Here is a 12,911-nt window from a genome sequence, read left to right on the forward strand (position 1 = left end):
GAATCATGGGGCAGACAGGAGCGAAAGAAGGAGGGCAAAGCTCACTGTTAAACACTTGAACTTTTCTGAATTGAGATTCTGGAAAAGGAATGGTTCTAGCTGATACTTCTGGCTAACAACTGTTTTAAAGAGAAAAATATAAATGGCTTTTAAACGTGAGAGAGATGACAGGTCTCACTGCATTAAAGCCAGGCCAAACAAAACTGCCAGAGTCCCAGTTTTCACCTGCAGGGTGGCCACGAGGCAGAAGTTTGACAACACTGCTTGGCCTGGGTGTGGGGAAACAGCGCCCCCTGGTGTCGTGTGGGAGCGTGTGACCTGTCACCCGTTCTTGAGATAACCTATTAAAATGGCACACAGGGTTTGAACCAGAATTTGCCACTTCTAGGAATTTAGGCTAAGATACATGTAGAAGGGATACTCACTGGAATGGTCTGGAAATCCTCTAAATGCTTATCTGTACAGAACTGATTAAGTCAGCAGGGTCCATCCACGCAGGAGGGCAATGATCAGCACACTCGAAAGAGCCAAATGACCGTTTGGGGTTTGTGGACCATGAGGTCTCTCTAGAGGCCACTCTGCCCTTACAGCCTGGAAGCAGCCACAAATAGCATGGAAACGCGGGGGCATGGCTGTGTCCCAGCAGGGCTTTATTCATGGACCAGATTTGTCCCAGGAGCTGTGGTGTGTGGGTCCCCGCAGAGCAGGGGTGGCACCCACGACCAAGCGTGTGCTCTCCGGCTGTGCACCAAGGCGCAGGAGGAGGGGAGAAGCATGAGACTGTGAGATGCCGCCGCTTGTGAGCTGTCGGTCTCTATGCTCACCCACGCGTCAACGCAGTGAGTGTCTCTAGGAAGGGACACAGATCATTCCTAACAACAGCTGCCTCTGGGGAGGGGACAGAAGTTGAGTTGAGGAAGAATGAAGTGGGGTCAGGACTAGGGGGTACACAGGGAGGATGTGAGAGGAGCCCGACCTTTGGATGGCTGGGATTTCTACTGTGGGTGTGTGTGGCTGTTCCAAAAACAAGCGAGGAAACAATAAAAGCCAAGCTACACAGTGTCCTCCGGTCATGTGCCAGCGTCCGTACTGGTGCCTGGATCGCAGAGCCAGGCAGGGCCGGGCGCAGACGGGTCCCTCCCTCGTAGGCGTGTGCTGCCAGTCGGAGAGTTCGTCCCAGGGGAAAGGAGGGAGGGTCACTCGGCTTCCAAAGCTTAGCACCTGGGTTCCTTTGGGAAGCCATCCTGACCCCTAGTCTGATGTGGGCCCTGCGTCTGTTTGTCCTAGCTCTTCCCCCACTGTCGCCCTGTGTGTGGCCTGACTCTTCAACTCCTCAGGACAGGGACAGGGACCATGTCTCTGTTATTTTGGTATCCCCAGCACCCAGCATGGACCTCATAGGCACCTCGTAATTATTTAATGAATAAAGGAATGTCCTTGGGGGCACCTGGGTGGTTCAGTCGGTGGAGCATCTGACCCTTGATTTCAGATCGGGTCCTGGTCTCCGGGTCGTCAGATGGAGCCTCACATCTGGCCCTGCGCTCAGCGCAGAATCTGCTCGTCTCTCTCCCTCTGCTCCTTCCCTAGCTCATGCGCAGGTGCTCGCTCGCTCTCTGAAATAAATAAATGAAGTCTTAAAAAAAGGTCACTCCTCTTTAAGAAAAAAAAAAAAAAAGAGTGGGGTAGCCCTCTTGAAGCCAAGAGCATTCCTTTACACTCCAGAAGACGGGCTTGGAGCAAGGGGGGAGGATAGTGAGTGGAGGGACCTAGGTCTGCGCTGTCAGGGCAGGGTGGCCAGCTGGGGGCGGCCCGGGGTGTTGTCGGAAGCTGAGGGGGGGGGCTCCTTCCGGTGGTGGGTTGAGCACAGAAGAGGAAGACAGTCTCTGCTTAGGAGGGTCTCTGGGGAAGCTGAGTTAAGGCAGGCTGTGAAGGGCCACAGGCATGGGAGAGAAGTGGCTTGTTCGGCCCGGGGTTGGAGGCCAGCTGTCGAGCTTGCCCTTGAAAAGTGACAGAGAGTTTGTTTTTGCGTGTGGAGGGGTGGGGAGCCGTCACATTTTACACAGGAGTCAGAGGAGGCCCCTTGGGAGATGCTGTGAACCAGTGGGCCCGTGGCTGACCCCGAGCCAGACCTCCCCCACCCCACCCCCGCCAATAAGAGCAGCCCTTGACTGTGACTTTAGGGGAATTGCTTAAGCTCTCTGATAATTGCTCTTCTCATTAAGTAACACTTATTTCTCAGCCACTGACGAAATGCCGTCTGTGTGCCAGCCACCCTGACCTCCACAGCACAATTACAGTGATCTTATTTTGCTCCTAGCACTAGGCTACCGGCCTTCTAGACAGTATTTCATTATTCCCTCCAGTCCCATTTTACAGATAAGGAAACTAAAGCCCAAAGAGGTTAATAAGTCACTGGCCCAAGGTCATCACAGCAGATAAAGGCCAGAGCTGAGACTCAAACCCAGACCCAGCTGGGCCAGTCCTGGGCACCACTGTTCCCCACCACACAGGAGTGCGCCCTGTCATGGAGCCCTGAGTGAGGACCTGGGCCCTGGCCCACGGGACCCTCGGCCCTGCTGGCCCTTTCTCTACACCGCCAACCTTTGTCTTTCAGGACATCATCCCCTTCGGCAACAACCCCGTCTTCCGCTACCTCTTTGGATGGATGGTGCCTCCCAAGATCTCGCTCCTGAAGCTGACCCAAGGCGAGACCCTGCGCAAGTTGTACGAGCAGCACCACGTGGTCCAGGACATGCTGGTGCCCATGAAATGCCTGTCGCAGGCAGTGCACACCTTCCACAGTGACATCCATGTGAGCAGGGGGCGGGACGCCCTGGACCTCAGTGTTCCCTGCTGTAAAATGGGCCTGCCCCATGATGGCCCTGAAAGGAGAGAAAGCATGGGGGGCTGCTGCTGTCAGCCATAGCCTCGGGGATTGGGCATGAAGCAGTGGGCAGACAAAGGGAGGGGTCCCTGGGTAAGGGTGGAATGGGGCCGCCCTGAGCCTGTCCCCTGTTGTAGGAAAAGCACCAATGCCCCTCTCCCTGGTCCACCCAGGTCTACCCCATCTGGCTGTGCCCATTCATCCTGCCCAGCCAGCCAGGCCTGGTGCACCCCAAGGGAGACGAGGCTGAGCTCTATGTCGACATTGGAGCCTACGGGGAACCACGTGTGAAGCACTTTGAAGCCAGATCCTGCATGCGGCAGTTAGAGAAGTTCGTCCGAAGTGTGCATGGGTGAGTGGCCCCGAGCGTGGCGTGCTTTCCCAGGCTGCCAGCACCACAACATTACTGCTGGGGGTGTAGAGGAAGGTCAAGGCAGGCACCCCCAGAGCCAGGCCTGCTCGTTGCCAAGGGAGTGTGGAGTCCCGGTTGCCCTCTGGTTTGGAAAGCACCCTATGGAAGTCTGCAGGTGGGATTTCTTACACCCTTCCTTGCACCCCTCCCATGAGCACGCCAGCATCCCCCAGGTGCTCGGCATAGAGCCCCAGGACCACTGCTCTGTGCCCCAGGGCACATGGTGAGGTGGTTTTAGATAGGTTCTGGGCTGTTGCTCGGAGTTGGAAGAGCACAGCGAAGGAGGGAGGGAGCGGTGACTGAAAGCCACACAACAGAGGCCCAGGACAGCATAGCTCAGAAACCAGCCTGGAACAGACCCTTGATGGACTTAATGTGGACACATCTCAGAATAGTTATGCGGACTCAAAAAACCAGGAGAAAGGAGTACTGTATGATTCCAGGTCTGTGAAAGCCCCAAGTCCACGGTGATGGAAAGCCGAGCCTCCTGGGCAGTGGAGGCAACAGACAACACAGGGCTTTGATCAAAGTTTGGGGGTGATGGATGGTGGGGGGCAAGCACTCCTGCCCCGCCCCCACCCCACCTGGGCAGCAGGGGGTAAGCAGGAAATCCTCCATGAGCGCTTCCTGCAGCCCATCAGGGACCCAGCGGGGGCCTCTCGGGCCCCTTCCCCTCCGGGCAGCCTCATCCTCCTGTGCTTCCCAGGTTCCAGATGCTGTATGCCGACTGTTACATGAGCCGGGAGGAGTTCTGGGAGATGTTCGATGGCTCCTTGTACCACAGGCTGCGGGAGCGTCTCGGTTGCCAGGACGCCTTCCCCGAGGTGTATGACAAGATCTGCAAGGCCGCCAGGCACTGAGTGGGGGCCCACCCAGAAATAGACATGTTGGGGGGCCCTGTCCCCAGGTCCAGGAGGCATCTTCTCTTCACTCAAGCTTGGCTACTCTCCCAGATCCATGCTTCCAGAAAGAACCCCTTCCAGAAATCCCACCCAGACTGCCCCGATGGCTAGCTCCGGCTCCCAGGGGCAGCCGAGTGGAGGGCAAAGGACGTGGGCTCTGGAGTCAGATGTTGCTGAGTCCAGTTCCCATTTCAGCCCCTCGTGAGCTGTGTGAATCTGGCCGGGTCACCCAGCCCCTCCGAACCCAGCTGCCCATCTGTTGCAATGGGGTCACAGTGCCTGCCTGCCGGCCATGGGCATCCGGGACCAGTGGCCTTCTCGCCGGGACCCTGAGGATTCTGCTGTGCCAGCTGTGGTCTCCCACTCAGCACCGTGTCTGCCTGGCGAGCTGTGGGTTCAGCGCCAAGTCCAGGAGGGCCCCGTGTGAGGTCACCTGGGCCCAGATTTGGCTGGCAGGGTGAAGGGACGGTCCGGAGTCGCCCCCGCTGTTGCTTTAGCCGGCCAGGAGCACCCCTCAGAGAGAGAAGGAAGGAAGGTGCCTCTCCCCCGGGTCTCCGGAGGGCAACAGACAGGGCAGGCAGGCCCACAGTGTGCTGTGCCAAAGCCAGGTCCCCGTCCAAAGTTCCCTCTGCCGTCCTTGGTGACGCCCTGCCCCTTCCTCCTCCTGGCTCAGGCTTGCGCACCCACCCCAGCCGTCACCCAAGTCTCAGCGAGGACCATGCCCTCGGAGAAGACGTTTCAGGACTGGCTCCTGTCCCAGCCCAGGCGGAGTGGCTCCCGCTCTGAACTGGGGCCGGAGCACCCGTTGCCTGTCCTTGGCTCCCCAACCCTCCGTGCCTCTTCCAGTCCCCAGAGCCTGCCTAGTTACGGGAGCGAGGGGGGGTGCCTCTACGCTGCTCTGCGGCATGCCGTGGTGGGTGGCGGGTGGACCCCACCAAGCAAGTAGATGGAGACTTGGTGCAGACTCTTACTGTCGGGCCCAGAGGAAAGACCAGCAGCTTGATTTCTCCAGCCACTCCCCCCTCAGTTCTCCCCCGCCCACAGCTGTAGTTAATTTCAGTGCCTTACAAATCCTAAGCTCAGAGAAAATTAGCCCCGTTTCCCTTCCAGAAGGAAGGGAGCCTCCCTAGGTCCTCCCCGACTTGTGAAAGCCTATTTGGTTCTGCGAGTCCATCGAAGAACAGCCCGGCCTCCGCGGAGGACCCAGCACCTGAGAAGGTCGGGTAGGGAGCGAGGACGGAGTGAACTCTGCGGCGATAGGCCCAGAGAGCCGTGCTGAGTGCGCGCGCGCAGTGCACTTGCACTGGGAGGCTCTGTCCCCGCTGTCTTGTCAGCAAGCCGGGCGACTGTGGGCGAGTCACCTCCGAGCTGCAGCCCCTCACCCACCCTCCACGTGGACACGTGGGTTGTCTCTCACGGGAGGTCCTTCCTTCAGTCCAAGGCCAGCTCTCCCATCACTGTGGGAGAAGCGCACCCGCCGCTCTCAGGAAAGGGTCCATCCTGTCACTGCTGGTTGCCAGAATCCCGATGGAGCTGGGCTTTCCCCAACGGTGCTCCGCCATAGCCCGTGCGCCCAGCACCCTGCCAGGCGTCCCTGTGTGGTCCTGTGAGTGCTGGGCGCATTCGTGGCACTCAGAAGGCAAAGGAAACACCCTCCCTCCTCCCCTTACCCATTTGGCCTCTGGAGGGGGCATGAGAAAAATAAGAAACCTCATTCTCCAGCTTGTCTGCAGCGCACATGAATTCTGGCCTTTGCCCTCCTGGTGGGCTCCTGCGCTTCTCACTCGACGCTAAACTGATGATCCTGCTTCTTGTGGAGGAATGGTTAGCCCGAGCAGAGGGGCCCAGCCCGGAAGGCCCTGACATTCCGCCAGAGGGCCCCCCTCCTTACGCCACTGGGAGGGTAGCCAGAGCTGCTAATAGCCTCTATCGCCCTTAGTCCTAGAAAAACCAAAATCCTGCCCTTCACAGACCTCATCCGGAAACTGGGGCTTGGAAGGGAAGGTCTTGGGATCACAGCAGCCTCAGGTTTATGTTCTGTTCCCGTCATCTGGTGCCCTGACGGGCCGACCCCCAAGCATGGCGGGCCACACCACAGGCTTCGTCCTGTAGCCGGCCCTATCCCTGTCCATCCATGCGGTGGTTTCATGGGGAGTGAAACTTGGCTCCGCGGTGAGTGTGTGTGCAAAGTAAAGGAATAGGCCTTTCCCCTCCAGAGCCGCGAGTTCTCTGGCTGCACGCGGGTTTTTTGTAGAATCCAAATTGCAGCCAGTCTCTTCTGCCAGAAGGATGCATCCTTTCCTTAGCTATTACGGAAGGGGAAGGGGTGGGGCATGCGTGCGGCAGTGCATGGTGTGTGGCTTTTACGTTTCCCATGACCCTGGGGACCAAGGAGAAGGGCCCGAGCGTCCCCTGGCAGGCTCTTGGCAGCACAGGAGCCGTGCCTGCTGTCCAGAACACCGCACGTCCCCATGGCTGCACGGCTGCTGCTTCTGTAAAAATAAAAGTGTGACCTGGAAACTGGCCTTTGTCGTTTCTTGTTCGGGGGACCGCAACATGGAGTCAGGCGTGGGATTCACCCCCAGTGGGTTCCCCCACTGTGGATCTGCATGCCAATGGTCAAGGGCTGAAGGATGGCATGGGGGAGGGCCAGCTTTGGTGGGGCCGGGGGATCATGGCCAATCTTCCCCGTTTTTGGACTTCTGCTGCTGGTCAGTGTGACCTGGTGTAGGTGGAAATGGGATCCCACTAGAAGCCGGGGGACCCATGAGAAGGGCCCAGGTGAGTGGTGGTGGTAGCTCAGGAAGAGGACAGCTTCTTAGGGCATTGGACGTGGTCATCAGGAGCTGTCGTCCTGGCTTGTCGACTTGGTCACTAACCCCCTCCTCCAAGCTGCTAGAACGGCATTCCCCCCTGCCCCCCGCCGCCTTCCGCCTCCCTTGCACTCAGGTGTCTCCTATCTTAAGGAGATGTGAACAGAATTGGGAAAGACCTCCCACATGAGGTTCGGGCACTTCCGCTTAGCTGGATGCCAGTGACAACCGGGCCATAGGCTTTGTTTGGTAGGGTCACTGGAAGGAACAAAGCTGCTCATCACCTGCCCCCCAGCCTGGTCTGTTCCAGCAGCAAGAAATACGAGCTTTGTAGCTGAGTGACTACTGCTTGGCAGTGTTTGCTAGGGCTCTCAAAGTCACCCGAGTTGGTTGTCAGGCCTAAAAGCAGAGATAGAAGAGCTGAGTTTCGTCCACATGGATACACATGACAGACATTTTCCTAAAATACGTGTGACATGAGAGTCCCATCCTAAGGTTAGAAGAACACTTTAGGACATTTCTGGTTGTTCGGTTTCACAGATTGGGATTTTTGTGAACTCTCCTTGAAGGGGGAAAAACCTTTAACGTTCCTTGAAATAAAATTAGTATCTTAAGCCTTACGTATCACATGACACACCATCTCGTATCGAATCTTCATCCTCTACCAGAAGCAGGTCGGCTTACACCCCCATTTTACAAGCGACAAAGCGAAGCTCTGGGAAGATCAAGTGATTCGCCTGAAGGCCACGTGGATGCTATTATGGAATTCAACAAGGGCACAGAGCTGCATCTCACCTCGCAGCACAGAAGTCCGGGATGAGCCTTAGCCAGCCCCAGCTGAGACAGTGGCTCCAGCTCTGGGAACAGTGCAGTGAGCCCCCATGGCTGGGCCTCACCCGTAGCGGGAGGTCAGGGTTCACAGCATGATCTGCTGAGAAGGGAGGCACGGAGCATTGGGCTCTGACTCAGGGCCTCTCCCTCCACCAGAGCCCCTCTTGCTTAAACAGACCCGCGGCCCACACACGTGTCCACACACAGGCATTCACGCCAGAGTAGTGGCCGTTGGTTTTCCACACTTGGCTTAGTAGTGTGAAAACTCACGCTATGCAAGGGAAATGTAGATTGATTTTTAAACTATGTTTCCTAATTCTGTCCTGGTGATTAAATGGTCTACAGGTTTCATCTTGCTTGACTACTCGGATCATTCAGGGGCCTGCCTGGGCCCTGAGAAAGAGCAGTGAGGCTCTGTGAGGTCTAGGGATCTAGGGAGGGGCATTTCGGTGTTGTTAGAGACGTGTGCGGAAGCCCTAATGTCATGGTATTGGCAGGTGGGGCCTTCTGGAAGTTAGCGGGTCATGAGAGTGGACTCCCCGTGATGGGATCAGTGTCCTTAGAAGAAGAGACTCTGAGATGTAGGCCCCTCTCTGATTGTTGCCATGTGAGGATAGAAGATACCCATCCACAAACCAGGAGGACGGCTCCTACCAGACACGGGATCTGCCCGCACCTTGATCTTAAACTTGCCAGGCCCCCAGAACTGTAACATGTAAATAGTTTAATTCACCCAGTCTATGGTAAGTTGTTCTAGCAGCTTGAACAGCTGAACACAGGTAGTGCGAAGATCGTTGACCCAACAAACCCCAAAATAGCTGAATCCCACTCTCTCCATCATCTCTCCTCCCCCATGAGTTTCCCTAGGGAGCAGTCCCAAGGAATGAGTTTCTTGGTGGGACACTGCAAGGTAATAGAAAAAATATATAGTGGTCTCTATCCCCAGTTCTTGGCACAGGGCTCCTGAAAAAAATCCTTTGTAATCTCCTAAGTGATAAGAGCACGAGGAACAACTTTTGTTCTAATATTTGGCCTTTGACCCTGATTCCCCACTCCGAGCTCCTAAGTCCCTTGAAATTTCCTGGGTAATAGGAGCATCTTTTTGTCCTAATGAGGCAACTCTGGGTGTGCTCCTGGTGGGCTTGGGGATGGAGCACCAAGGGTCAAGTTAGAGAAGGTGAAACCCTTTAGGGCCAAAGGACCATGGCAGGGCCAACAGCAAGGGCCAGGCTCGCTGAGGGCCAGGGCAGGCAGTGAGGAGCCCATTATTACAAGGATTCAGGATGTGAGCTCTGAACAGGAGGGGCTTCCCCTCTCTCCTGACCTGGCTGCTGTGCCTGGGGTCACTGTGAACTCGAGGTACAAGGCACTGGATAGGATTCCTGATGGTCCAAACCATCACCCTCGGTTACAGAGAGCCTAACACAGCCAAGAAAAGCCTCCTCCTATGAACTCTGCTAGCTAAAGCGAACGTGCTGTGCAACCTGGGGAAACTCGTCCCTTCTCTAAGCCTATTTTCTCTTGCAAAAAGCCAGCTGGGCTTGATCGTGCAGGGGTGTTAGATGACCAGCTACCTGGCTGCAATGAGACTGCCCAAGGGAGATGCCCACTCATTGTTATGTCACCTGAGATCCAGGTTGCAGGATGGGGCTGGAGTCCCAGGTCTGGTGACATGGCTTAGGAAAGATAGGTTTTGCCCTGCTCAGGGCCAGTTGCTGGGACTTCATATTCAACTGGAAGAAACTGTTACCCTCCTGAGCAACCAGGGAGATGCCAGTTCCTGAGGTGACTTTTATAAGATGTAAGAGTCAGAGGGCTTATCCCAGTCTCTCAGGGACTGCTGCAAGAGATGGAACTGGAATGGACAGTTGGCAAACCTTTCCCCTGCTGTGGACCTCTCTTTCTCCCAAGCTTTTAGTCTGACATATAGCACACAGGGTTTGCACTTTGTTTCAAACAGGGCAAAGCTAAGAGCCCCGACCTCCTGTCCCCCTTCCCCGGAGATCAGTAGAGCCCAACTAACAAACCTCAGCTCTCCGTCTCTTATAGCCCTGCCCAGGCAAAAGGGCAAAGGTCACAGGGAAACCAGATTTGAGCTGGGAGTTGTCCCTAGGACCCTTCTGCCGGCATGGCCACCCTGGGCTGGACGGGGCTGTCTTGCAGGTGTGTAAGGAGCTGGACAGACAGGAGGAAAGCAGTAGTCTCCAAAGTGAGATGCCCAAGCCAGCGGTCTGGCAAGGTGACACAGTGGAATGCTGGAAAAATACATTAGTTAGTGCTTGTGTTGGTCTGGGTCAGAAGTAGACCCTGAGACGAGGATTGGAGCGCAAGCTGTTCGTTTGGGTGGTGAAGAAAACAAAAGAGTAGCTGGAGGAAAAGGGGACAGCCAAGAAAGCGTGCGCTGTCACCAGGTTACCACTGTGGGCCGTGGGAATTGAATCGGGTGGGAGAAACTCTCAAAGCCAGAGTAAAACCTACACGTCAGAGTTCTATTCCGCAAGGAGCAAGTTTGCCAATGCCACCGGTCAGATTGAGGACAGCTCCTGGGGGAGTTCACTCCTGTGGCACTTCCGACCTGCCCTGGAAAGGAAGCCTTCCATGGCAGCCAGAGAACTTTCCACTCCATTATGGCCGGGCGCCCCTTCTTAGCATGCATGACTTTCGTAACCCATAGGAGTGCATGGGTATCTCAAGACAAAGGACTTAAAGGAATTGCCTCATTTAAAGTCACACAGGTTTCTCTTCCTTTTTGGAAAAGGCAAGCATTCCAAAATTGCTAACCTGCTCTATGTTGACAGTGATTGTCAGTAATGGGACAGCTCACAAATATATTTGAAAAAATGTATTTATTCTATACGGTTAAGCAAGCTTTTTCTTTCTTTTTTCTTTTCTTTTTTTTTTTTTTTTTTGAGAGAGAGAGAGAGAGAGAGGGAGAGAGAGAGAGAGAGAGCACTTGTGTGCATGCCTGCAGGCAGGGGATGGAGAGGGGCAGAAGGAGATGGAAAGAGAGAGAATCTTAAGCAGGTTCCACGCCCAGCGCAGAGCCTGACATGGGACTCAATTCCACGACCCTGAGATCAAGACCTGAGCTGAAATCAGGAGTCGGAAGCTTAACCCACTGAGCCACCCAGGCGCCCCAAATGTAAAGCAATCTTTTTTTTTTTAAAGATTTCATTTATTTATTTGACAGACAGAGATCACAAGCAAGCAGAGAGGCAGGCAGAGAGAGGGGGAAGCAGGCTCCCTGCTGAGCAGAGAGCCGGATGCAGGGCTGGATCCCAGGACCCTGGGATCATGACCCGAGCCGAAGGCAGAGGCTTTAACTCACTCAGCCACCCAGGCACCACAAAGCAATCTTTTTAAAAGGTTTTATTATGTATATTTTTCTTCACTTTTTATTTTGAATCAATTTTAGACTTACGGAAAAGTTGCAATGACCAGATAGAGTTCCTGTGCCCCTCTCACCCAGCTCCCACCAACATTAGCATTTCCACATAACCACAGTAGAATTATCAAAACCAAGAAACTAACATCAGCATCCTGTTATCAACTAAACCACAGACCTTATTTAGATCTCACCAGTTTTTACACAAATGTTCCTTTCCTTTCCAGAATCCCATCTAGGATTCTGTATTGCACTTAATTGTTAATTACTTTCTTCCAAACTCAAATTGATAAACAGCACATAGTTCCACTGTAGAATTTGGTCAGACTCGAAATTTGCATGGACACATCACCGTTGTTCATTCATTCTCCTGTTGTTGGACATTTGGGCTCTTTCTAGTTTGCGGCCAAAACAAATAAAGTGGTTGGGAACATTACAGTCTTTGTATGGATTTACACTCTCGTTTCTCTGGGGTAAATACCCAGGAGAGGAGGGACTAGATTAGGTGGTAGGTGTGCAGTTAGTTTTTTGCCAAACTCTTTTCCAAAGTAGTTGGATCACTTTACATTTTCCACCAGCAATGTATGAGAGTTCCAGTTTCTCCACATCCTCACCAACACAGGGTGTGGTCAGCCTTTTTACTGTTAGCTTTTTTAATAGGCGGGTAGTGGTATCTCATTATGGTTTTAATTTGCATTTCCTTAATGACTAATATATATATATATATCCTGGAGATAAGGCCTTTATCAGATCTATGATTTGCAAATGTTTCCTCCCAGCCTATGGCTTATCTTTCCATTCTCTTAATAGTCTTTGAAAAAAACAGGACTTTTCCATTGTAATTAAGTACAATTTAAGAATTTAACGAAAAAAAAAAAGAATTTAACGATTTGTTCATACCATACCATACCATAGAAGTATGATCTATAGAATACAGCAAATAGTTATATTGATATCTAAGAAATTTCTGCCTGATCCAAAGTCCAAACATTTTTCTCCTAAGCTTTCTTAAATTAGGTTTTATGTTTTGGGTTATGGTTCATTTTGAGTTAACTTTTGTATGAGTCGAGTCATTGGTCACAGTTCATTTTTTGCATATTAATATTCAATAATTCTAGCACTATCTGTTGAAAGGATTATTCTTTTTCCACTGAACTTTTGTTGAAAATCAGTTTCTGATTTTCTGTGGGTCTGTTTCTACCTTTTCTATTCTCTTCCTCTAATCTGTGGCTCTTGACACCAGTTTCATGCTGTGGAATAAAGTAATGCTATTCCTCCAGCTTTGTTCCTGCTTTTCAAAGTTGTTTTGGCTATTTTATGTCTTTTGTATTTCCTTGTGTTTTAGGATCAGTGTGTCGACTTAAAAACAGTTACTGGGATTTTGATTGATACTGAACTGAGTTTACAGATTTGGGGGGAACTGAGATCTTAGCAACACTGAGTCTTTTGATCCTGAACGTGGTATACCTCTACTTCAAGTTTTCTTTAATGTCTCTCTGCAGTATTTTGTAGTTTTCAGTGCAAACATCTTGTACATTTTTTGTCAAATTTACACCTAAATAAGGGGCACCTGGGTGGCTCAGTGGGTTAAGCCTCTGCCTTCAGCTCAGGTCATGATCCCAGGGTCCTGCGATCAAGCCCCGCATCAGGCTCTCTGCTCAGCAGGGAGCCTGCTTCCCCCTCT

The 12,911-nt window shown here is 53.1% G+C and overlaps 1 protein-coding gene across 1 annotated transcript in view; it reads left to right on the forward strand.

Annotated features, from left to right (window-relative positions):
• Positions 1–6,718, forward strand: part of DHCR24 (24-dehydrocholesterol reductase) — a 29,588-nt gene extending 22,870 nt beyond the window's left edge. The window contains exons 7-9 of the mRNA XM_046005339.1: positions 2,615–2,812; positions 3,058–3,236; positions 4,003–6,718. Coding sequence (XP_045861295.1) covers positions 2,615–2,812; positions 3,058–3,236; positions 4,003–4,156 — 531 coding nt within the window. The 3' untranslated portion in view covers positions 4,157–6,718. The remainder of the gene's footprint in view (positions 1–2,614; positions 2,813–3,057; positions 3,237–4,002) is intronic.
• Positions 6,719–12,911: the final 6,193 nt, after the last annotated feature.

Source organism: Meles meles, chromosome 1, assembly GCF_922984935.1.
Source record: "Meles meles chromosome 1, mMelMel3.1 paternal haplotype, whole genome shotgun sequence".
Lineage (NCBI taxonomy): Eukaryota > Metazoa > Chordata > Mammalia > Carnivora > Mustelidae > Meles > Meles meles.